General features: G+C 37.2%; 2 protein-coding genes across 4 annotated transcripts in view; both read left to right on the forward strand.

Annotated features, from left to right (window-relative positions):
* mfge8b (milk fat globule EGF and factor V/VIII domain containing b) overlaps positions 1–15889 on the forward strand; it is a 31500-nt gene extending 15611 nt beyond the window's left edge. Inside the window, exons 4-10 of one of the 2 annotated variants that reach the window (XM_055191988.2) lie at positions 8286–8399; positions 8547–8728; positions 8816–8971; positions 9929–10073; positions 10666–10868; positions 12731–12886; positions 13670–15889. In XM_055191988.2, coding sequence (XP_055047963.2) covers positions 8286–8399; positions 8547–8728; positions 8816–8971; positions 9929–10073; positions 10666–10868; positions 12731–12886; positions 13670–13813 — 1100 coding nt within the window. In that variant the 3' untranslated portion in view covers positions 13814–15889. The remainder of the gene's footprint in view (positions 1–8285; positions 8400–8546; positions 8729–8815; positions 8972–9928; positions 10074–10665; positions 10869–12730; positions 12887–13669) is intronic. The other variant, XM_055191989.2, reaches the window with a different exon arrangement.
* A 5095-nt stretch (positions 15890–20984) lies between these two features.
* On the forward strand, positions 20985–25792 carry hapln3 (hyaluronan and proteoglycan link protein 3). 2 transcript variants are annotated; one of them, XM_073868716.1, is made up of 5 exons: positions 20985–21141; positions 21581–21744; positions 22056–22427; positions 22536–22838; positions 24484–25792. In XM_073868716.1, exons 2-5 carry the CDS (start codon positions 21624–21626, stop codon positions 24768–24770), a joined length of 1083 nt encoding a protein of 360 aa, XP_073724817.1. In that variant the 5' UTR covers positions 20985–21141; positions 21581–21623; the 3' UTR covers positions 24771–25792. The 2 variants fall into 2 exon arrangements, with proteins under 2 accessions (XP_073724817.1, XP_055047967.1); XM_055191992.2 differs by having other exon boundaries at positions 21043–21141; positions 21596–21744.
* Positions 25793–26640: the final 848 nt, after the last annotated feature.

The raw sequence follows: 26640 nt of genomic DNA on the forward strand, positions 1-26640 counted from the left end.
ACCTCTTGTGCCGGGCATTTAACGTCACCTTCCATGTGAAACAGAGCAAAACCATTCACATGTTAAAACATGCAATACTATTAAAAACATTCTACCTGGATTACCATAGTAATGCACATTGCTTTCACTCATTTACAACATTGTGCCTGGGTTGCGTATGTGGGCGTATGTGGGCGGATCTATCAAAAGAAGGTCCAGATTCTATTGGGTTAGGGGTGTGTTTGTTTAGGTGATTTCAAATGTCAACATGGCTTCAGAGATCCTGCACCCCGCCTTTAACATTAGTTAATGCACAGTAAACTAACATAAACAAGTTTGTTAACATTAATGAAGATGAATAAATGGTAGTAGGGTATGCTTTTACTAATGTTAACAAATACAACTTTAAAGCTACACTCCACTTTTTTTTGAAAATATGCTAATTTTCCAGCTTCCTTAGAGTTAAACATTTGATTTTTATAGTTTTGGAATCCATTCAGCTGATCTCCGGGTCTGGCGGTACCACTTTTAGCATAGCTTAGCACAATCCATTGAATCCGACCAGACCACTAGCATCACACAAAAAAAATCACCAAAGAGTCTCCATATTTTCCTAATAAATTACTACCCGAAAGTAGTCCCCTTGGTTACTTTCAATAGCAGGGGACTATTTTCGGACGCTGCGTAACATCATTGCACCTTCTGCAGCCATGTTACGGCAGCAAAGTCCTTGATTATTACGCCAGAATGGAGTATAGTTCCTAGCCATATTTGCCTAGAAAATCGCAACTTTTAATTTTCCGTCAGTCTTAGTACACAATGTAACTACAGAAGAGTCAAGTTTTAAATAAGAAAAATATCGAAAGTCTTTTTTTTTCTGTGCGATGCGAATGGTCTGGTCAGGTTCGATGGATTGTGCTGGGCTATGCTGGGGGTGGTGCCGCCAGACCCGGAGATTGACTGAATGGATTCCAAAATCTCATGTTCACCTCTAGGGGAGCTGGAAAATTAGTGTCCAATTAAAGGAAATTAAGATATTTAGAAAAATGTTAAATAGCAAATAGTATTATTTGATCCTATTATGGAAGTTAATGGTGCTCCAGATCTGCTCACATACAAACTTTCTTCAAAATTTCTTCCTTTGTTTTTAGCACAACAGGAACATTTATACAGGTTTGCTTCAACCTAAGGGGGAGTAAATGATGACGTAATTTTCAATCTTTTGGTAAAACTAATGTGTTACTGCTTTTTCATCTCTTATTAACTTTAGTGGGTCAAACAGAAATTAGATACCGCAGGAACACTTTATCAGAAGAGTTTATTTCGCACAGCAATGATAACAGATCACATGCAGCTGTTCTCTTTAAAAATGTGTGACTAATGATTTCACCAAGTACCGTGTCTACGTCAATCCCAGAAGCTCTCAGGATGTAATGAGGGCAGATGGCTGATACTTCCCTGTGTTACCGGATAAATCCTTTAACACGCCATAAAACCGCTTCAATCTCTGCTAGCTGTCGAGTGGCAGACCTAAACAATAAAGTAGCAAACAACCATATAACAGCTATATGGCCAGTACCCGAATTATCCAAGGTTCATGATGAATTTGCATATTTAATGAGGATGAAAATGTATGTGCTTGGAATGAGTGCTTGGTTATTTAATGTTTTAAAGGAAGAGCAAGTTTTACGCATTTGGCAGACACTTTTATCCAAAGTGATTACAGTACAGTCAAGCTACAGTATACAATTTTTTAGGGGTATGTGTCTTCCCTGGGAATTAAACCCACAACCTTTGTGCTGCTGATGCAATGCACCACCAACTGGCCTACAGGAAAAGTCATTTCAATGAAAGATAACAATAACAAAGATTTAAGCTCCTAACCTAACAGGAATGTGTTTTAAGGGTATATATATATATATATATATATATATATATGTGTATATATTATTTTAAAGAATGCATTGTGTCACGTTGTGTAATCTTGGTGTTTTGTAAAAAAGGAATCGGCACAAAGAGATAAAGATACGCCGGAAATCCCCACGTAATTGAAAGGTGCTTTTCCTCGCTATACATTTATTTACACATCATGGATCATTTAGTTCCAGCCACAGAGACTTCCTTACTGATTATGGTGGACGTTATGGCTTCAGTGCCAGTTTTTCCTTATTTGATGGCAGGGTTATGATGTTTTGACTGGTTTTATTTCAAAGTGTGTGGGTGTAAACTCCACAGTACATCTTCTTGAAGGTGGTTGCAAAGTGGCTATTTTAAAACGCTGATGACTATGAATTGACTATTTAAATGTCTTGGTCTCTCAGATAGACATCTAAATCATGCTTGGTCAATGAAAAACGTGTGGATTTCAGAAAAAACACACAGTACAGTTTAGTGCCAGACATAGTGCCTGCACAAATTAAAATACGACTGTAGCCTGCCCACGCTGTCACACACACATTGGCCCTGTTGCTGGGGTAAAAAGCGTGCAAAGGAAGCAAATAAATGAAGTCTGCATGTTCCCGGCTCTCAGCTGGCAGAAATGTTTCACTGACAGCATGAAATTGGTCTGAAAGCCATGCAAGAGGCCATGAAATCTGTGTCAAAAGCTTTCACGCTGTCAAGTAGTGGTCACTAGGGATGGGCGATATGGCCTAAAATCCATATTGCGTTATACATTGCAGCCTCTTGCGATAGCGATATGTATTGCGATATAATAATTTCAATAGACTCATTTCAGAACAGGTTATATAGACCCTTAGAAATGCCAAACTGCTAAAAAAGTAAGTAAAAGTAAACCGTTATGCCCAGATTAGTCTTGTTACCTCTCTTAGCTGGAAATTTTGCCTGACACACTCTACAGCAGGGGTGTCCAGACCTTTTTGTGTGGTGATCTACTTTTAAAATGATAAAGCTGACAAGATCTATCTGCTAAAAAACACAGTTAATTATTTTTATAACACTAAACACTTTAAATGCTTGTGGGGACTATAATGCATATATATACTGCATGTTTCACAATTACTAGACCATAATGTCAATTTCGCGCGTGGAGCAGCAGTTAACTTATGTAACTTATGGCTTAAATCCAAAAAATAGATGTTGCATCGGTCTTTTTCACGAGTTCCTCTGTTTCGCTGACGCTTTCATCCATGTTTATTCGGCTGCAGCTCGTGGCTCTAAAGTTCGCGGGTAGATTGTGTCATCAACATGCATTATCGCGATAGTGCAATAGATTTAAAATCTCTATCGTATGCCAATTTTCTATCGTTTATATTGCATATCGTTTATATTGCCCATCCCTAGTGGTCACATTCACTCGGGTTGTTGAAATGAGCAGAAACTGGCAGTTTAAAGGAATAGCACTCAAAAATAAGAGTTTTGTCAACTTTTACTTTACACTGTATCCTAAATGGAAGTGATATGATTCCAGGGCTTGACAATTTTTCTGTCCATACTGAGTGTGGCACGACACAATCAATCACAAAACACGGCCAATCAGAACCGTTTTCTGTTTGTGTTCCCTTTAGAGCATAGACACACATAGAGACACAACTCTGCGCTTTTTATGTCTTTTCTTGTGCAACTTGGAGGTTTTGGTATATTTTTTGCTTTTAAACCACGTCAATAATTAATATTCTTAATGCGCAAAAATTTCATTGAATGAGATCTCCGTGTAGGCGGAGCTGTCATCCACGGCATCGCAGTAATTGAAACAGTTTCTAAAATGGTATCCAAATTAAAGTGAAATCCCTAAAGCGCCTGATTAAAAATGCTCATTTACATGTCAGATGCACTTGTAGGGTTTTGAATCTGAACTTCTGAATTACAACTTTTCATTTTTAAAATGAATTATTAGTTCATATTACCTTATGTATTAACAAATACAACCTTATTGTAAAGTGATACCAAGATTTTATATAGCAGAATATCTTGTGTTTTCACACCTAGTTCATTTGAGCCCTTTAAACGCTCTCGGGGCAGTTCAGGGTGTATATGTGAACAAATCAAGTGATCTCAGATCCCCCTAAAAGGACCCAAAAGTGAACCTGAGGACTTAAGGACTAAGGTCACATTCTGCAAGTTCATTTTCTGGTTCACTTTAAGTGAAGTGGGTTTGGTTCTTTTAAAATTAACTACTTGTGAAAACACCCTTCATTTTTATTATCACTTTAAGGAAGTAGATGATGACTATAGATTTTCAAAAAGGCATCATAAAAGCATTTCAAAAGTGCATTGTAAAAAATCGAAGTTTTATTGTCATGATCCTGTCAGCCTTGTATGTCTTTTTACCTTGTTTCATGTGGCAGGATCATGAAAGCCCTTATTGTTTTCTTGTTTTTTATGGCCTTTGTTTTGTGTACCTCGTGCTCTCTTGTCTTAAGTCTTGACCCGGCACCTTCCTTGTTAATTATTCATTATTAGTTAACTATTCATTATTAGTTTAATGCCCTTGTGTCTGCTGTCTTGTGCTGGATCATTGTTCATCTGCCGATGACGTTGTGTGTTCCTGTCTCATCCTGCCCGCTAAGTGTCACGTCACTGTTTTGTCACATATTTGTGCTGCCTACTGCTGTGACATCATACAAGTGAGAGCGTCGTTGTACATTCCCATACATTCATTTATTTTCTCAGTCCGCCACAAAATTAAAATTGACCACCACAAATACAGTCTGTACAAAAACCCGTTGCCTCAGTCGACGCGCTCGGCTGAGACTCATTTAAGTTGCATTTAAGCATATATGCTGACGTGCGTTTCGTGAATGTGCCGCCCGCCACAAATTGCATGACAAGTCTGGAATTTTTTTTTTATTGTGTTCCTGTTTCTCAACCTGTGGAAGTTTTTCATCGCCCAAAGGGAATTTGGGAACTTATAGCTGAGCACAGATGACAACATGTTTGCTCGAGACCGCAAACATCTCCGCTTTTTATATCTAATTGCTGCCTTTTTCTTAATTAGTGTCTCTTTTTCTCACAAATCTTTAATTACGGTTAAGGGATCTTAATGGCTGTTATGGTGTTTACTAGAGATTTCCTAAAACTGTTCAAGTTTCATTTCCATCCAGGTAACAGGGCCATATCTCGGATAACTGCACATAGCCAGACCTTTGGCAATGTGGACCAGTCCTTCTGCTGTGTAGTCAGTTATTGTGGACAGTAAACACTTACATACAGCAATATGATGTCAGACTGACATAAAGCCACCAATCACAATTTTTGTTTTAAGCGTGGCTAAATCAGATTTGTCAGATGAAGAAACTGCTTTCCGTTTGGTGTGATATTTATGTATATATCAAGTGCTCAGCAAATGGACCGTGGACGGTCTAAGTGTGCCATTTAGGCTGAGACACACCTAGGGCTTATTGGCATCTTCTCTAAATCCGGCATGCTCTGCATTTGATGGGAAAGCTAGAGATTTGTGACTGGTAATCACAAGACAAACTCAAATCACAAAGGCTTTTTATTTTAAACTTTTGTTTTTTTTATGACTGTCCCACGTGCATGTGAAGAACTGCTACCCTTGTGGTTTATCAATCGGGATGATGTTGCAAATTGCATCTCCCATTATGCAGCAAGCTATCGATGCTCAGAGAGTAATACAATACACTACTGTCTTGAATAGCTTCTCTGTCTGTGGGCCATGGCAATTCACTTGTGACATAAAACTATTAATAACAGCATTTGGTTTATTATTTTGTAATTATCATGCATGAAGTGTATAAATACATAATAACAAATTCCATCCCTGATGTCACTGTCTGACCTCAGGAGGTTTGGAGGTGTTTTAATACTGTATGTCTGAGCAGTGTATCTGAGCTGGACGGCTTTGACTGGTCATACTGCATAACATTCCATCTGTACACACCGGATAATCCCCCTGATTTCCGACAGTTTTTCTGGAATGTTCTGTTGCTGAGTCTTGATTGGTCCTTTCTGTAAGCCAAAATCCGTGCTTGTTTTTTCTGTATTTTTTATGGTTGCACACCATATAAGTTCAGCCTGCATTCACACGCACACACAAAGTCCATTATCCGTTTGTTTTTGGAGCATGTTTGGCCCTTTCGGTCATAAGTGGATTAGGAAACTCAAGCAAGTCTTGAATCAGATGGTGGTAACTTCTGTCTCATACCGTGTATCCTCTTAAAGAATACAAGTAAAGATTGTGAGATCTTTCCACCTGGCATTATACAGCAGAGATCTTTGTAAACTTTAAAAAAGTCTTTCACCCAAATAGAAAAATTCTCTCAAAATGCTTGTCCCAGATGTATGATGTTTCTTTCTGATCATTTTATATTGTGCGACCTAACATAGTAAAGCTCAAAAATCACTCGTCAATTAAGAGAAAACGCTTCCCTGCCAATGACGAGAATTTCTGGTTTTCCGCAATACCGCTATTATCCACCAGGTGGCGCACTTCCGCAACTTATACAACCCGGAAGTAGCGCCTCACGTGAAAGAGAAAGAACTCCATGTACCGTAAAACTTCAAATAATAGCCAAGTCCCAAATAGACGCCTGTCTCTTTTAGACGCCTGGTGTGACGACAGGTTTTGGTAAATAAACGCCTGTCTCAAATAAAGGCCTGGTCTGTTTTTTAGTTTTGGGTTGTATTTAATCTTCTAAAACTCTGTTTAAGCCAGTAACTTCTATGGTGCAGATTGCACACGCTAAAGTTTTGATTACCGGTACATGTCACGTGACAGACGCAATCGTTCCGTTACTCATGACAACACAACAAGGTTCATTGTCAGGATTGCAGTGATGATGACAGTAGCGGAGTGGCAATCGGGAGAGTCGGGACTTTTCCCGGTGGGCCGGTAGTGTTTGAGGCCGCGAGGGCCGGTCTGATAATAGCCGGGCTTTCAGTCTTTTGTCATGCATGCACTCCCGCCACACATTGTATTTCTCACGCGGAAAAACTATTTATCATATATTCAATATGCTACAGCGCCCGAAATGTATCTGGCCGCACCGCTCTCTCTATCAAGCCCGTCTCCCCTGGAGTTCTAGTCAAGCGTGCTGCGTGCCACTTATCAGCCAATCAAAAAAAAAGAAAAGAAAGAGGCTACACAATAGCCAATCAGAAAATAGTACTGTTGTATCTGTGTAAGATATAACACAACAACCATTAAAAAAGCATATCCTCGTTTGCTTTATTTATGCTGCCAATAATTTATTCTTACACGAACTAATTTGTTAAACACATTTAAATTATAAATAAAACGTAATATGTGGTAACCTCCTGCTGTCATGCTTGAACAATTAAATTAAAAGCCTGTCTCTTATAGACGCCTGTCTCTTTTAGACGTCTGGTGTGAAGATAGGTTTGGGAAAATAAAAGCCCGGGCTATTATTTGAAGTTTTACGGTATGTTTTAAAGATCGCTCTGCATCTGATCTCTATCAAAAGTCCTTCACAAAAATTTAATTATCTCAGATTTTTGCTCAAAATTGGGTGTTTTTGAAGAAACCTACCCATATTTGAGAGGTGATAAAAAGAGAACCAATAAAGGTAGGATGAAAGTGTTGAAAGAGGGTCTGTTCTTTCATTTGATATATTGTTTATTTATATATTTAAAGTAGAGCATTTTCTGGAAAGCATTAAACTTTTGTGAAAATCATGAAAAATGCTGGCACTGGCTGGCAACGTTTTTTAAAAACACTGGTGGGGAAAGATTTAATAAAGCCACATACCTTCTATTTAGGTATCAGAGAGCAATTTAACATATTATTTCAATGCATTCTTTGGCACCTTTAACCAAATGCTTTGGGCGCGTATTATTTGTTCATCAAATACTTTTGCTGAAAATCTGACTCGGGTCATTCAGAAACACTGGTTTGTTGGGAGAATCCATTAAGAGTCCTTACAAGGAAACAGACGCACTTAGAGGGTTTTGCATCTGAGCTGTGTTTAGAGATAGACGTCTGTACAAATGAAACAAGTGTTCGCAATGAAAATTTTACTTTTTTACAGTTTTTTACAGTGTGCATCATAATAGCAAACTGTGTTTATGTAAAAAGAATGTGTTTATGTTAAAAATGTTAAATTACTCTGGAATGTTAGCATGGACAATTTAGTTTGTAACTAAGAGGAGAAAAATTGCAATAAATTACCCCCGTTTATATCTTAATAGCCATCATTTTGCTGTTAAAACTATCCACTTTTTTATTTAACCTTTTCATTGAACTGTTGCCAGGGAGCGCCACCTAAAGTTCACAAAGAAAACTACAGTACAGCTGAAATATGGTCTGTTTTACCATCACTGCTTATACCGAAGCTTTAATGAATCCTTTTAACCTGTTTTTACAGATGTGAATGACTGTGCCGGCCAACCTTGTCAGAATAGAGGCGTCTGCCGAGATCTGAATGGAGATTTCTCTTGTACATGTCCTTCACCTTATGTTGGAAAGCACTGCCAACTGCGTAAGTTACTTTATTTCACATTTTGTAAGGAACATAGCACATAGTGTATCTGTTTTTTTCCTGTGTACACGGTCATCATACTGTTCATCCATCTGTTCATACGACTCTTTGGGTGAATATCAGCTAAAGTTTGGCCTTGATCCCCAGGTTGCATCTCTCTGTTGGGAATGGAAGGTGGAGGTATCGCTGAATCTCAGATCTCTGCCTCATCCGTGTACTATGGCATCCTGGGACTGCAGCGCTGGGGACCCGAGCTGGCCCGCCTGAATAACAAGGGACTTGTTAATGCTTGGACCGCTGCCACACATGACAAGAACCCATGGATTCAGGTAAGCGCTAACTACTAAGCACCAACACATTCAGTGTAATATTACAAGGTTTACTAAGTCAAATCAAATGTCTCTATTTATGTTCAGATCAACATGCAGAGAAAGATGCGGTTTACAGGCATCATAACACAGGGTGCCAGTCGAATGGGCGGATGGGAGTTTGTCAAAGCTTTCAAAGTGGCATCGAGCTTAGATGGGCGAATCTATACCATGTACAAACCGGAAGGCCAGAGCAAAGATATGGTGAGACTTATTATGCCTATGAAAAATGAATATTAATTTAAAAAATCCAGATGATTTACTCACCACCATGTCATCCAAAATGTTGATGTCTTTCTTTGTTCAATCGAGAAGAAATTATGTTTTTTGAGGAAAACATTCCATGATTTTTCTTATTTTAATGGACTTTAATGGACCCCAACACTTTAACAGTTTTTAATTGCAGTTTCAACAGAGCTTCAAAGGACTCTAAACGATCTCAAACGAGGCATAAGGGTCTTATCTAGCGAAACGATTGTCATTTTTGGCAAGAAAAATAAAAAATATGCACTTTTAAACCACATCTTCTCTTCTTCCTTCGGCTGCCAACGCAACCTCACGTAATTGCGTAATGACGTCGAAAGGTCACGTGTTACATATATGAAACACACATTTGCAGACCATTTTAAACAATAAACTGACATTAATTAGTATTATTCAACATACAACAACGTCGGAACGGTCCTCTTTCTGTACACTGGGGCGTAATGACGTATTAGGTGAGGTCGTGCTGGCACGTCACAGGACCAGAGGAAGACGAGAAGTTGTGGTTTAAAAGTGCTTATTTTTATTGCCAAAAATGACAATCGTTTCGCTAGATAAGATCCTTATGCCTCGTTTGAGATCGTTTAGAGTCCTTTGAAACTGCAATTTTAAACTGCATAAAAACTGTTACGTTTTGGGGTCCATTAAAGTCCATTAAAATGAGAAATCCTGGAATATTTTCCTCAAAAAAACATAATTTCTTCTCGACTGAACAAAGAAAGACATCAACATTTTGGATGACATGGTGGTGAGTAAATTATCTGGATTTTTTAAGAAAATTGACTAATCCTTTAACAAATTCTTCATCCTTATATTCTCCTGTTTTTCGTTACATTGACCTATAATAATTATATAACGTATAATAAATTATGGTTGTCAAATATTCTGTTTTCACAGGTTTTTGTTGGTAATGTTGACAATGATGGAACGAAGACCAATTTGTTTGATCCTCCAATCATAGCTCAGTATATCCGAATCATGCCTACTGTGTGCCGCAAAGGCTGTACATTAAGAATGGAGATGGTGGGCTGTGAACTCAATGGTAAAGTTCAAACCATTTTTTCCCTATTGCACTAAAAGGGATAGGTCACCCAAAAATGAAATTGTGTCATCATTTACTCACAATACAAACCTATTTTAATACAATCCATGTTGTAACCAAACCAATCAGAGGCCCCATTGACTTCCATAGTATCCTAATATGGTGGTCAATGGTGCCTCTGATCGGTTTGATTAAAAACATTCCTTAAAAATCTTCCTCTGTGTTCATCAGAACAAAGACATTTATACAGGCTTGTAACAACATGAAAGTGAATAAATGATGACACGATTTTCATTTTTGGGTGAACTATCCCTTTAACATGATGATAGACAGAGTTTGTCTTTCATGCTGTCCATCCCAGCAGCATGCCTGCTTCACGCATTGCCAGTTCTCACCTGCATGCGCTTCAAACACATCATCATACTTTGCATCATAACTCTCACCTGCTTGAAATTCGCTCTCGACCCGTTCTGGGCCGTGCCTGTGCTGATGTGTTTTGTGCTGCTTTAGCCATCATGCTGACACGCTTTCCATCCATCTCTCTGCCACTTCCTGTTCCCGCCCCTCTTCTTCCTGTTGTCTTACTTCACAGTGTATTTGAACACGACAGGTTGCTCCGAGCCGTTAGGTGTCAAGTCGCGGCTAATCGATGACAGGCAGATAACGGCTTCCAGTTCCTTTCGCACCTGGGGCATCGAGGCGTTTACCTGGCACCCACATTACGCCCGTCTGGACAAGCAGGGCAAGACCAATGCCTGGACAGCGGCCACCAATAGCCGCTCCGAGTGGCTGCAGGTGAGAAAAAGAGCTTTGAGGGCTGTAAAATGATTGAATCACTTAAGTTTTTTATTATGCATTTAATGCATTATAATTTTATTTTATTTATTTTTTTAATTTAATTTAATTAAAATTTCGCCGAAAGTGCGAAAGCACCACATGTCGGAGTTATTCATGATTAAATAACTTTAAAAATAAATTATGCATTTAATGCATTATAATTTTATTTTATAATTTTTTTAATTTAATTTAAATTACGCTGAAAGTGCGAAGGCACCACATGTCGGAGTTATTCATGATTAAATAACTTAAATACAATTATAATGCATTTAATGCATAATTTATTTTTTATTTTATTTTTTTATTTTATTTTATTTTTTATTTAATTTAAATTTCGCTGAAAGTGAGAAAGCACCACATGTCGGAGTTATTCATGATTGAATAACTTAAAAAATTAATTATGCATTTAATGCATTATAATTTTATTTTATTTTTATTTTATTTAATAAAAATTTCGCTGAAAGTGAGAAAGCACCACATGTCAGAGTTATTCATGATTGAATAACTTAAAAAATTAATTATGCATTTATTGCATTATAATTTTATTTTATTTTATTTTTTATTCAATTTAAATTTCGCTGAAAGTGAGAAAGCACCACATGTCGGAGTTATTCATGATTGAATAACTTAAAAAATTAATTATGCATTTAATGCATTATAATTTTATTTTATTTTTATTTTATTTAATTAAAATTTCGCCGAAAGTGCGAAAGCACCACATGTCAGAGTGCTGCCCACTACACCATCGGCTCCAACACAGTAATATTTAAGTTACTTTTTTAAAAAAGTAATGCGAGTTACTTTTGGTTTTAATTAATTAGATTAATAAAAATAATGTACTGAATTAAACCAAAACTTAGTCACGTAGAATTACGCACTTTATGTGTGCGTGCATGAGCAGGAACAGTTTAAGTCAAAAACGGAGATGGCAGGCCAGAGCTTGACATTTTTTCTGATGGAAATATGCAATTTCTAAATGCCAAATAAGAAAAAGTAATGTGAAAATAACCTAAAAGTAATGCAAGTATTATTTTCCATCAAAAGTAACTAAGTAACGCAGTTAGTTAATTTTTTGGGGAGTAACTTAATATTGTAATGCATTACTTTTAAAAGTAACTTTCCCCAACACTGGTCCTATGTACAAAATGTAAAAAAAAAATTGTGGGAATAAGTAAATGCATCCTAATCTCACAAGAATTCGTACGTATTTTAGCCGAGATGGCTAATTTGTATGCATTTGTACGAAGTGAGTTATACAAAAACATACAATTATCATGAAAAAAACAATAACGAAACCCCACCCCGTAACCTCAGCCCTAACCCCAACGTCACTGAGCAAATCATACAAAAATGTACGAATGTGGTCGTACGAATAAATACGAATTAGCCACCTCGTAAAATACGTACGAATTACCTTGAGATAGCGTTAGTAAATGACAACATTTTTAAGTGAGCTATTACTTTAACCTCCTATGACCCGAGCTTTGGTTTGGCTTGCATTTTAGATTCCTTCCAGCTGTTTGGGATTAGGAAGAAGCAATAAATATAATAACCAAATATTTTTTATTGAACATGAAGCAATGTAATTGTCCACGTTTGTGTACCAAGAGTGTAGCAACCATTTTATCAGACCCGGCTTTTCGAAATTCCTAAGTCATAGCAAATGTCTGATAGCATCTAGATGATAATATCAGTGCCAAATGGGGATTACTTGCAGTGTTGTTATATATTGGAAGTAATGCAACCATCAGTAAATCCTGTGAATTATCAGTGACATGCGGTATTTATATATTTTTATTTTTCTCTGTTATGTATATCAGGTGGACTTGCTCAGACCAAAGCGCATCTCAGGAATCGTCACACAAGGAGCCAAAGACTTTGGAAATGTGCAGTTTATTTCAGCATTTAAAGTCGCGTACAGTGATGATGGCAAATACTGGACCAACATCAAAGACGACAAGACGAAAACAGATAAGGTTTGTTTCTAAAGATTTTTAAAACCCTGTGTACATTGTAGGTATAGGTCGCACATGCACATACAGGAGAATGTAGTATGTCCTAGGGCTGTCACAATAATTAAATAATCGTCTCATCGTGATTATTTGACCTTATCGCGATAATTTCAGATCACCCCAATGATTGCACATCTCTCTAAAAAACACAAGGGGGCGCTTGAGCGCCTGTATAAACGAGACAGTATCAGATGATATTCCTTAACTGACACTGTAATGCGATACAACTATTATCATTAAATAATTACTTTTAAATATGTGTTATGTGTATTAATATTCACTGCTAGATAAACCTTACAAAAGATTTAATTTAAATCACAACAATGTGTGAAAATTATTTCATGAACAAACAAAATGTATGAGAATTAAATGTCAAAGCAATAAAACAGACAATCATCATAATTCATTAGGCAATTAACTGTCAGCCAAATTTTATAATCGTGACAGCCCTAGTATGTCCAGGAGGTATTGCAATTGGTCAAAATGTGCATGCGCCGAACGTCTGCATACATATATGAGTCAAATAAATGATGCTTTGCAAGGCTGTGAGTTCAACATTAATTCACTTGTAGATTTTGCACTGGACTTTCATAGTTTAATAATTATATAATAGTTACTTTAATGCACCCAGTTTAATGGACTGTCGTTGGATAAAAGCATGAATGTCAGCCCCCATATACTTTCTGCTAAGCGAACATCAATCCAGCTATCTGTCATGTTCTTCTGTTTCATCTGCATCACCTTTAGATTTTCCCTGGCAACAGTGACAACAACGTGCACAAAAAGAACGTGTTCGAACCGCCCTTCGTAGCGCGATTCGTCCGCATCCTGCCGTGGGCGTGGCATGAACGCATTACCCTACGAATGGAGCTGCTGGGCTGTGATGAGTAAAACCCCTCCCACTTTCTCTCCCTTCTCGTTTTATACTTCCCTCCATTCCTTCCTCTCTCATCCGTACCTGCACTGCCTCACTCTTAACAACAGAGGGCGCCAACACCACACATCTCTGTACAGCCGGTAGACCCATGTAAACATTGGCCCGAGCTCAAACCCACAGTATAAATTTTTGTTAAATATTTTGTATTGCTATGTTGTTTGTTTGACTGCAGTGTCGCTTGAAGATCAAATGTGTTTGTTTGTTTTTTAGTTTAAGCATTTAAGTGAAGAGTTACATTGAAAACAACATGTTTGGAAAGATCGATACTGTGCATACCAAATTCATTAGAAATTATTTATTTCAGTTGTTGTGTTATAATTGATTGGTTATACATATATTGAAGTTGTTCATATCTCAATTGAGTTTAAATGACAAATAAACATAGAATATATTGTTTTGATGTGGTGTATACTAATTTGTATATTACTGTATATTGGTAATACTTGCCATTGTTTTCATCTTAAACTGTCTCTAACTAGACTGTTTTTTCCACCCATATCAAACCTAAAGAGATTAAATGTGTCCGTCAATCATTTTTGTCATTTATTAAATTTGATGCCTCGGCCAGCACAGCCATGGATCTCAGGTGCAGTTGAATCGATCGCTGTGTGCTACTGAATTTTATTTTTTATTCCAGCATACTTTTGAAATAAACAAACATTTACAGTTCAAAAACATTGTACATTCAAAAGCCAAAGCGGTCTCATCTGTCCTGAGTATGTCGTTGCTGCGTTCCAATTCGCATATATATAATATATATATTAGTGCTGGGCAAAGATTAATTGCGAAAATAAAACACACACAATAAAAGTGATTTTTTTTGCATAATATATGTGTGTGTACTGTGTGTAATTATTACGTATATTTAACCATACACACATACATATATTAATATATTAATTTCAGAATTTTGTTATTTATATATAATTTTTTAATTTATATATCATATAGAATATATAACAATTTAAATAAATAAATAAATTTATATATATATATATTACACACAGTACACACTCATATATTTTGCCAAGAATCACTTTTATTTTGTATGCGATTAATCGCAATTAATCTTTGCCCAGCACTTGACAACATTGTAATAGTTAACAACCACACACATCAAAATACAACTCAGCTTTATTAATTCATTATTTTTATGTAATGTTTAATTTAATAATTCAGTGTAGCATCACTAAACCCCTCACACAATGAATTGTGGGTAATATCAGCCATTATGAGTGTGCACGGATAAGAACTTCACATTTTTACCGAAAACAGTAGACTATTCGGGTACTTCAGGGATATTGATTTAAGCATATTATATATTTGGGCATACTAATTTTAATTTTGAATACAAGTACAGATAGTATGTGAATTGGGACGCAGGGATAGAGAATGTGTATTAGGCTACCTTACTGAGGTGGGGCCACTTTTTGCAATATCAGCTTTGACATATCCTGTCACGGGATCGGTCACGCCGTGTGCAGTATTGAAGCTCTTGTATAATAAGATGCGGGGTGAGGGTGCAGATCTAATTTGGAATAATTTCTACGGTGGCACTGAACCTTTGACATGACCGTCCAATCTACATAATGTTTTCGAAATGATGCCCAAACCCTCCCTTCCGAACTAATTCACCCCGAATAAATTTACAGTCTTGGGCTAGTGCAATATGTTATGAGTATTAATATAAATAAATAATAATGCAGGTTTAAGAGAAAATATATGGGGAGTATTGAAAATATTTTTTTTAAGTAACAAACACTGTAAAAATTGAATACAATGGTTTTTATTGACTAGGCTGTCGTACCAATGTTAACATTTGATTTTTTTACAGCATGACACAAATCAGCTTTGTCAATTCTATTCAATGTATTATTTGTTTCTTTAATAATTCTTTACCATTTAATGCTTCATACTGTAGTACCCTTGTGTCCATGCTGTTCAGGCCAAATCCCTAAATCTCTTGAAATATTTTCCTCATGTTCTTACAGTAATTGTAGAAAGAAATAAAGAATACAAGTAGATACTTATGGCCTTTGAAGCATACTGTTTGTTGTTATGAATGCTTCTTAGTGTGCCAAAATAAGTTTTTGCTATTTTCCTCACGCTCTTTAAAAGTTAAAGGTTCTTCACAATGATGCCATAGGAGAACTATTTTTGGTTCTTCAAATGTTAAAGGTTCTTCACCATTCAGACAAAAATGGTTTTTCTATGGCATCATGAAGCATCATTATTTCTTAAATGAATCAATTTGGAAAAAAGTCAGCCAACCCTAATGTATTTGAACAAATCAATAAAAATCTCTAATCCTGTAGTACTTTTGCCTAATATGCCTTTATTACAGTTTTTTTTTTTAGTGATGATTGACTGAATCCTATAGACAAACTCTATAGAGATGCATAGCAGGAAAGCAGAGGAGAATTAAAGGGTCATTCCACTTTTTTTGAAAATATGCTCATTTTCCAGCTCCCCTAGAGTTAAGCATTTGATTTTTACTGTTTTGGAATCCATTTAGATGATCTCCGGGTCTGGCGGTACCACTTTTAGCATAGCTTAGCATAATCCATTGAATCTGATTAGACCATTAGCATCACGCTCAAAAATAACCAAAGAGTTTGGATATTTTTCTCATTTAAAACTTGACTCTTCTGTAGTAACATCGTGTACTAAGATCGACGGAAAATTAAAAGTTGTGATTTTCTTGGCAGATATGGCTAGGAACTATACTCTTATTCTGGCGTAATAATCAAGGACTTTGCTGCCGTAACATGGCTGCAGGAGGCGCAATGATATTACGCAGCAGCCGAAAATAGTTCCCTTAGTATCTTTCAATAGCAGGGGACTATTTCTATGTATTATCATTGCGCATGTTACTGCAGCAAAGTCCTTGAATATTACGCCAGAATGAGAGGATAGTTCCTAATCATATCGGCCTAGAAAATCGCAACTTTTTATTTTGCATCAGTCTTAGTACATGATGTAACTACAGAAGAGTCAAGTTTTAAATAGGAAAAAATATCGAAACTCTTTGGTTATTTTTGAGCACGATGCTAATGGTCTAATCAGATTGTATGGATTGTGCTAAGCTATGCTAAAAATGGTACCGCCAGACCCCCTGATCAGCTAAATGGATTCCAAAACGGTAAAAATCAAATGTTTAACTCTAGGGGAGCTGGAAAATGAGCATATTTTTAAAAAGAGTGGAATGTCCCTTTAAGTGTCAGTCCAAAGAATGGCAGGAAAACAGCAGCACCCAATGTGCCATACCAGGAAGGATTCCTTTCTGGAAAAACAAGGCTATTTTGAATGTTTGTGGCAAATTTTTTTGTCACGAGCAAACATTCTTTACTTTCTAATAACATCTCCACAAAGGAAATCGCGCCTCATTCACCTCGTTGTTTGACAAGTTTATGAGGGGCTATAAATTATGTTGAAATTTTGTAAGTGGATGTCCAAATCAACTAGAGTTCAACTTGGAAGTTGTTTGAAAGAAACCGTAAAAATAACTGCATCAGAAACCCACAAAAACTGTGTAGCTGAATTCCATTCATTCAAATGTGGTCATTCAAAAGCATTTAGATTATTACTGAAATTCTGCTCAGTTGCAGTAAACGGGGATCGCAGTCTTAAAGAAGCCAAAATTATACAACTAACAGTTTTACGATCAGAACAGCTTCACTATATAAAAAAATAATCAAGTTAGATTTATAAGACATTTTAACTTTAATTTAACTGTAACTTATAAAATAAAGTGAATTAACTTAATTATTTTACATTTATTTTATAAGTTGAAATGAGTTGTAAATCTAAGTTGTTTATACTTAAAAATGTATGCAATTTTTTTTTACCAGTGTTGCTTATGAAAATTGACTTTATTATAGTAACAATACACTCACCTAAAGGATTATTATGAACACCATACTAATACTGTGTTTGACCCCCTTTCGCCTGCAGAACTGCCTTAATTCTACGTGGCATTAATTCAACAAGTTGCTGAAAGCATTTTTTAGAAATGTTGTCTCATATTCATAGGATAGCATCTTGCAGTTGATGGAGATTTGTGGGATGTACATCCAGGGCATGAAGCTCCCGTTCCACCACATCCCAAAGATGCTCTATTGGGTTGAGATCTGGTGACTGTGGGGGCCATTTTAGTACAGTGAACTCGAACATGTACAAGAAATCAATTTGAAATGATTCTAGCTTTGTGACATGGTGACATTATCCTGCTGGCAGTAGCCATCAGAGGATGGTAAATGGTGGTAATAAAGGGATGGACATGGTCAGAAACAATGCTCAGGTAGACCGTGGCATTTAAACGATTAAAGTGTGCCAAGAAAACATCCCCCACACCATTACACCACCACCAGCAGCCTGCACAGTGGTAACAAGGCATGATGGATCCATGTTCTCATTCTGTTTACACCAAATTCTGACTCTACCATCTGAACGTCTCGAGACTCATCAGACCAGGCAACATTTTTCAAGTCTTCAACTGTCCAATTTTGGTGAGCTTGTGCAAATTGTAGCCTCTTTTTCCTATTTGTAGTGGAGATGAGTGGTACCCGGTGGGGTCTTCTGCTGTTGTAGCCCATCCACCTCAAGGTTGTGCGTGTTGTGGCTTCACAAATGCTTTGCTGCATACCTCGGTTGTAACGAGTGGTTATTATAGTCAAAGTTGCTCTTCTATCACCTTGAATCAGTCGGCCCATTCTCCTCTGTCCTCTAGCATCAACAAGGCATTTTCGCCCACAGGACTGCCGCATACTGGATGTTTTTCATACCATTCTTTGTAAACCCTAAAAATGGTTGTGAGTGAAAATCCCAGTAACTGAGCAGATTGTGAAATATTCAGACCGGCCTGTCACCAACAACAATGCCACGCTTAAATTTGATTAAATTACCTTTCGTTCCATTCTGACAATCAGTTTGGAGTTCAGGAGATTGTCTTGACCAGGACCACACCCCTAAATGCATTGAAGCAACTGTCATGTGACTGGTTGATTAGATAATTGCATTATTGAACAGGTGTTCCTAATAATCCTTTAGGTTAGTGTATATTATATTATATTATACAATGACTTTATTATAATAAATGTGTAGTAGCTTTGTTTATTATTTGGTAAATTGTTAATAAATTTCTTCTGATATTTTTATAAATACTGGCACACAGTTTACGATACCCATTCACTTCCATAGTAGAAAAAGCAAATACTATGGAAGTCAATGGGTACCATCAACTGTGTGCTTACTACCTTTATCAAAACATCTTCTTTTGTGTTAATCAGAAGAAAGAAACTCATACAAGTTTGAAACATCATGAGATTAAGTAAATAACGACATGATTTTCATTTTAAAGGGACACAAAGCTATAATTTAGCTTTGGAGATCTTGAAATAGTTAAACCAAGAAGTCCTATAGACTACACTTTAAAAGGAACATAAGATGTCACTTTGGTGGTACCTTTTTAAAAAGTACGCCCTTGGCACCTAAAAAGTTCAGATTTTACCTCAAAGGTGCATACATACATATATATATATATATATATATATATATATATATATACCTAAATGGGTACTGGACCGTCCCAGCTTTTCTACTATTTTTACTTTGATAGTTTTATTATCTGTGTAAAGCTTAAAATCTGTGAAATTACACATTTTGTAAAAAGGTGACCATTTAAATGTCTTGGTCCTTTCTGATGTTGCAGTAACAGACAAGGGCTTGGAAGAAAATCCCAAATATTTACATCCAGCTATTCATTTGAAGCGAACAATTAGAGTACAATGTTCTCCCTGCCCAACGGTAGCTGCCAAAATTGTGCTTCTGTGAAGCTTTCGGCTATTCACAGGGTTTTGGTGTTCCTTGCCTTAGGCCAAGGCTTTCATCTTGGTTGTGAGGACTAATTGGCAAGAATCTTCAAATGCATCACTAATGGTCCTGAGCATCTGCGAGAGAGGTGATATGAATCTCTGTGTTTCGTGCACTGTTTTGGAAGGATTTAAACAGGGACAGCCAAGAGGTGGTGCAGTGTGCTATGACTTGGGGTCACACTACTGAGTGATGCTGTTTGTGCGACATCCTGGTGCCCCCAAAGGCCGTCAAACAGTCCTTTCCTCTTTTAGGCTTGTGAATAATTCCTCACATCAGCTGCAGTGTGTGGTGAGTACCAATAATGATAAAAAACACGTTTTTTAAAAAAAGAAAAGGTCAGAATTTGGAGGAAAAGATAAAAGACATTTGAATCCCTGGTGGCTGTGAGTTAGAGGAAATTTTCACATCTGCAAGGCTATGTATACATTTCACTAATATTTACTTTGGAAAATTAGTACACTTTGGGGGCTTCGCCGAGAAGAAGGGGAATTTCAGTCACTGACTTTCCCATGACTGGTGATCTTTTTCGAGATAACGGGAAAGGTCGATGAGCATATTTCTGGTGTACAATTTCATATGCATTGGCAATTTCTCCTGTTTTGTCATCACAAGGAATGCCTGATGAAAACGTCTCTGAGGCGGCAGCAAGATAAAAATGACAAAATAATGCATGTGATAATTCCAAAGTGTACTTTTTATACATTATGCATTGCATTTGGCAAATGCTTTTATCCAAAGCGGCTTATAGTACATTCAAGTTATATGGTTTTTTTCAGTATGTATTTTCCCTGGGAATCAGATCCAAAACTTTTCATTTTTCTAATGCAATTTCAACTGAACAGGAACAATGAATTTAAAAAAAAAAAAGTTATAAGTGTGGCTTTAAACAGATTTTAGGATTAAAAGAACAAAGCTTAGTGCATTTGGGAATTTCAAACAAACAGGTAGCTATGTGGCAATCTGTTATTACCACCTATGTTATTACACCCCCCTCCAAAAAAAAACAAACATCTAAAGAAATAAAGAATTGTTGTTTTGTGATAAAACCAGCAAGTAACAAGAGACTGTGGGTAGAATACACCTTACACAAGCTCCAGTTTCAGTTTAGGGAAATTATCAACACCTTATGTTGTAAAATTATACTCTGATGATGGACGGGAGCCCTCGCCTGCTTTGTAGACCCCGCAATTATTATTGTTCACGAGCTGGACGACTTCAAAGGAGATGCCTGAGTGACGTCACCTCAGAGTTCCACAATATTATTACAGAGAGAGAGAGAGAGAGAGAGAGAGAGAGAGAGAGAGAGAGAGAGAGAGAGAGAGAGAGAGAGAGTAAACCTAATACTTCGTCTCGGACGATGAACAGAGTAGTTATAGCAAAAGGAGTCTAAGGAGACTATTTTGTGTTGGTAAGTTCAGAAAATTACTTTTATAATTTCTAAATATTAAAATGTTAACTTTAGATGCACTTTATTCCTTAAAATAAAATCCTTATAATAAAATTACTACCAATGTTATGTTTTTTTTTTTGCTCAATTTACATTTCTAGATTTGAAGTCGTAATTTTGAATGAAAAAATACACGATTACTGTCGTAGCTAGTATACACTTTTTTTCTGTCATTTAATGTATATCACACTATAGTCTTCTTTGTTCTTGCCTTTCGTTTTTGCAATCGTGTGCCTAAGTTTTATTTAGTAACTCGCAATGACAATTCCTGGATTGTCATATAGAGAACAGAGGAATTTCTGAATAGAGAAATTATAGAAAGTAAATTATAAATACATAAACGATGAGATAATGTTTGCAATTTTTTCCTCACACATATTGGACTGTCTTGTGCTTCAAGGACCCTGTTGGAAAGCTGTGGGATTCCGCGCGAGACCGTGAATATGTGGATTATACGCCACCTGCTGGTATTTCTGATGCACTTTTCACTCGGGAGCTTTGCACAGCGATTCTCCAACGGATTCTATTATCAGGACATAGTGAATGGAAATGGCAATGGGGAGAGTATGTTCATTTAATGTGAAATACAATTATTTTAATAAATATTGAATAGGCTTAGTTTGTCAATCTAGTTTATAATACGGAATATAGCAATTAGTCTACTGTATTATATATATTATTTCAAGAGAGGTGTTGGATGTTATCTGGTCCAATATGAAATCATTATTCTTCTAGAATAAGGCCTAAAACACATCACACAGATGTAAAATAATTTTGGTTCAGATGGTTGACTACTTGTAATAAAAACATTAATATTTATTCTGTTTTACACTTGCTGTTTTCTTAAGTGTTCGCTTTGTTAGTATTTTTTTTAGTTTTTTACCACAGAATTCGTCTCCACGTTGAGTCTCCTGAGCCTCTGGTGTCAGCTGTTCAGGGGAGCAACGTCACCCTTCCCTGTCATTACCGCTATGAGCCCGAACTCAGCACGCCCCGCAGAACGCGCGTCAAGTGGTTCTGGCAGCCCGTGCACAGCGGAGGACAGGAGCGTGACGTCATGGTGGCCATAGGTGCACGTCACCGGAGTTACGGAGACTTCAAAGGGCGCGTGCGGCTCCGCCGAAGCGCCCCGGGCGACGCGTCCCTCGTTATCAACCCGCTACAGTCGGATGACACTGGGCGCTACCGCTGTGAAATTATCGATGGTCTGGAGGACGAAAGCATTACTGTGCATCTAAAGTTTCGAGGTGCCTCGTTAACTCCTAACTACAGTTCAGTGGAAGTGTACTTACAAGAAACAATACTGTAGTAGTATACTTTAGCTAACGAGCACCTTTTGCTTTTCTTACCCACAGGTGTGGTGTTTCCCTATCACTCCTCTAGGGGGCGCTATCTAATGAACTTTCATGAGGCCAAGGAGGCATGTGAACAGCAGGATGCACACCTGGCCACCTTTGACCAGCTTTTCGCTGCTTGGGAGGAAGGGCTGGATTGGTGTAACGCTGGGTGGCTCGCCGATGGGACAGCGCAATACCCAGTTTCTGTGCCACGAGAGGCCTGCGGTGGTACTGATATGGCTCCTGGTGTAAGAAGTTATGGCATTCGAGACAAAGATCTGGACCGATTTGATGCCTTCTGCTTCACTTCGTGCATAAGGGGTAAACCACGAGGGATCATTTTTTATTTAATGTAGAAATAACAATATTATAGGTTTTGTTTGATGCATTGATGTCATTTCCACTGAAACAGAAAGTTTGTCGTCTTATAACCGCAATTTGATGAGAAGCTGAAGTGCAGAATGATGTCATACTTTTTTTTAGCTGTATTGGCATAAGTGAGAGACTGTAAGTTTTAGATATGTATATATTCTTAATGCAAATCTTATCAATGTTTTAGAGCACACTAGTTTATAGATATCCATTAGGTTTACATATAGCCTACTAGGACAAGAAACTTTTATGGGGACTTTAAAGGGACACTCCACTTTTTTTGAAAATAGGCTCGTTTTCCAGCTCCCCTAGAGTGAAACATTTGATTTTTGGCGTTTTGGAGTCCATTCGGACGATCTCCGGGTCTGGCGGTGCTACATTTGGCATGGCTTGGCATGATCCATTGGGTCTGATTGGACCATTGGCATCGTGCTCAGAAAAACACCAAAGAGTTTCGAGATTTTTCCTATTTAAAACTGGACTCTTCTGTAGTTACATCGTGTACTAAGGTCGGCGGAAAATTAAAAGTTGCAATTTTCTAGGCCGACATGTCTAGGGAGTATACTCTCATTCTGGTGTAATAATCAAGGACTTTGCTGCCGTAACATGGCTGCAGGAGGCGCAATGATATTGATTACTGCGCCAGAGTGAGAGTATACTCCCTAGACATGCAACTTTTGGTTTTCTGTCAGTCTTGGTGCACGATGTGACTACAGAGGAGTCAAGTTTTGAATGGGTGGAATGTTCCAAACTCTTTGGTCATTTTTTGGCGCGATGCTAGTGGTCTAATCGGATTCAATGGATTGTGCTAGGCTATGCTGAGGGTGGTGCCGCCACACCCGGAGATCGGCTGAATGGATTCCAAAACGGTAGAAATCAAATGTTTAACTGTAGGGGAGCTGTAAAATTAGCATATTTTTTAAAAAAGTGAAGTGTCCCTTTAACATACATTTAGTTCTGGTGTATGTTGTTGTGTTTTCTATAAGACCATTTCTGACAAACATTTACAATTTCCCAGGCCACGGGCTGAACAGGTGTTTTACATTTCTAAAGCAGACAAATATTAATTAACGTAAGGCTCTGTTGAAGATATTGTACATATGGCTGCAATTGTCTATTGTGGAAAATGTTCTTACTTTTCCTTATTTACTGTCGCAACTATAAGTTGAAGTTGACAAGTTGGGAAGACCTGCCAACAAAGATCAAAGGATCCCCCTTTTCTGATGTAATCAGCCATACACATGTTTCAAAGCTGTTAGATTTTATTTGTCAGCTTTGTTTTGTTAATGCAGTCCACCTAAAATCTTAGCTCACATATCGCACAATTTTTGAAGTGAGGTCATATTTTTTTCACACAAATATGTGACAGTTTCAGATTTAAGCCATTACACTATCAGAAAAACTGGTAAAAATGGTCTTTAGCTGTCACTGGGGCGATACCCTTACACCTAAAGAGTACATATTGATACCAAACGTCCCTAAATGCTACATAAAATGACCCCAATTACAGATTGGGACCTTTTTTTTATAATGTACAAAGGAATGTTCTCAAGATGAGTAACTCTCCTCTGTTTTTATATGTATGTTTTATCAGGTGAGGTCTACTTTCTGGAGCATCACACCAAGCTGAATTTCACAGAGGCTGCAGAGGCCTGTGCCGGTGACGGAGGACGTATTGCTAAAGTTGGGCAGTTATATGCGGCCTGGAGGTTTGTGGGATTGGATCAGTGTGATGCTGGTTGGTTAGCTGATGGGAGTGTACGTTACCCAATCATAGCTCCCAGAATGAACTGCGGCCTGACGGAACCAGGAGTGCGGAGCTTTGGGTTCCCTCCAAAGCATTTAAAACATGGCGTATATTGTTACAAAGTCCGCTGGTGAAATGCAAAATGATTTTGAAATGTTTTTGATGATTGATGAAAAGCACTTCTTTCCATTCTGTGAAAAATACAATGGACATTTTAGTCATTCTTTTGTACACTACTGATACTCAAGTGAAATTATCAAATGTTTTTTATGTGGTTTTGTGAAATGTGCTGGAACTCACAAAAATATGTTAATTGTGCTCTTGTGGATATTTACAGTTTTAAAAAAAATGATGAATTGGCCAACCAGTATTTATGTAGACATCATACAGTATTTTATACACAGTTCTGCAATATTTTGGTGGTGGGAATGCTTTAATCTTGCTTCTTAATACAAACCTTAATGAGAACATGCCTGTGAAAACCAAGCATAAGTCATTTTGTATAACGTACTGTATAAAGTACATTCTGTGAAAATATAACCTTGATATCTTTAATATTGAGAGATTAAGGTCATGTCAAAGGTTGAAATCGATGTGAAATCAATGACTAAAATCAAACTAATGCTCTTAATCTCTTTATTAGATTTAAAGACATTTTACAGACTAGTCCACTAATCCATTCATCAGCTACTACCAAATTTTATAACATATGCATGACTGCTTTGTATTTTGCTTATCATTAAAGAAACATAGATCCTCTCAATAAATAGTTTTTTTTACCTGACAACTATTCTGTATGACTTTACTTGATCAATTTTACAATCAAACAAGTGACTGTCTTTTCAAACACCCAATCATTATTTACACAGGACCTTTTCTGGGACATGCAAGTAGCTTCACATTGTAACCACCAGGGGGCAGCCTAACTTTGGACAAGAATCCAGTCAATCTCACGCTCAGTCCAAGAGCTGCCTCATATTCTGAAGTGAGTCTGTAACGGTGCCACTGAGATTCTATTCAGAAGTGAACCCCATCCCATTTAGGAGGGGTGAGCTTATGCTACTACCGAGCAAACAAAACTACTTCAGAGCGTCAGAGATGTGCTGTATTTATACATGGCTCCCAAACATGGAAAGAAGGCGGGAAGGAGCAGCACCAGCACATAAAAAGACAGCAGTGTTCCTCTTATATAAAGATATCCAGTGTTGAGCTAACTTAGTCAGGTAAATCAGCCTTCATGGTTTTCCTTATCCCTTGAGAAAATGTTATAAAGTAAGCACTGTGTGTATCTGTGTGTCATGCCTGGTAGCTTTTCCGTGACCATAATTAGATGAATTATGAATATATATGAATATATAGTGTGCTATTGTTGTTTGTTAGTTTAGCTTATTACACGGCGCTCTAAAATGCTTGATTCTGATTGGCCAGTCGCGACATTGGAAGGTGATTATTCCGAGGTAACAACCGCCTGAAATAACACACCAATAACGCGGATGCATCTTGAAAGGTATAGTTTAGTATATCAAAAAATGAATATAAATATGTCTTTTATTAACATATATGACATTATATTTACAAATTATTAAAAAAATGGCATTTGAACGTCTTATCCGGCCGAAATAAAAATAAACAAATAAAATATTTTTAAATCAATATTTGCAATGTTCCTTACTTTAACCTTACTTATGGTTAAAAAACATTATTTTTCACATATCGTACATTTTTGAAGCTCCAGATTTAACTCTCTTCCTGAAACGCACTGATTTTGTACAAAACTCTTCAGTTTGAAAAGCACTGTTTTCCTGATTGGCCAGCTAATCTGTACGTTGTGATTGGCCTGAATACCTCTGACGTCAGCCGGAATTGTGAAGCTCCTTACCATGTTTGAAAGATTCGGTCACAATGCAATGCTGACAGAAGTTATTTAGGAATTATGATAATGTCGTTATGATAATGTCGGTCTTGTCTGCATCACCAATCAACTTGTGTTTGTTGTAGTCCAAG

This window comes from Misgurnus anguillicaudatus, chromosome 6 (assembly GCF_027580225.2).
Source record: "Misgurnus anguillicaudatus chromosome 6, ASM2758022v2, whole genome shotgun sequence".
Lineage (NCBI taxonomy): Eukaryota > Metazoa > Chordata > Actinopteri > Cypriniformes > Cobitidae > Misgurnus > Misgurnus anguillicaudatus.

Excerpts from the sequence above, each read along its gene's own strand:
- hapln3 (XM_073868716.1), top strand. The coding sequence starts at position 21,624 with ATGTGGATTATACGCCACCTGCTGGTATTTCTGATGCACTTTTCACTC. Across the intron at positions 21,745-22,055 it reads TGGAAATGGCAATGGGGAGA|TTTTTTACCACAGAATTCGT; the intron begins GTATGTTCATTT and ends TATTTTTTTTAG. Across the intron at positions 22,428-22,535 it reads TGTGCATCTAAAGTTTCGAG|GTGTGGTGTTTCCCTATCAC; the intron begins GTGCCTCGTTAA and ends TCTTACCCACAG.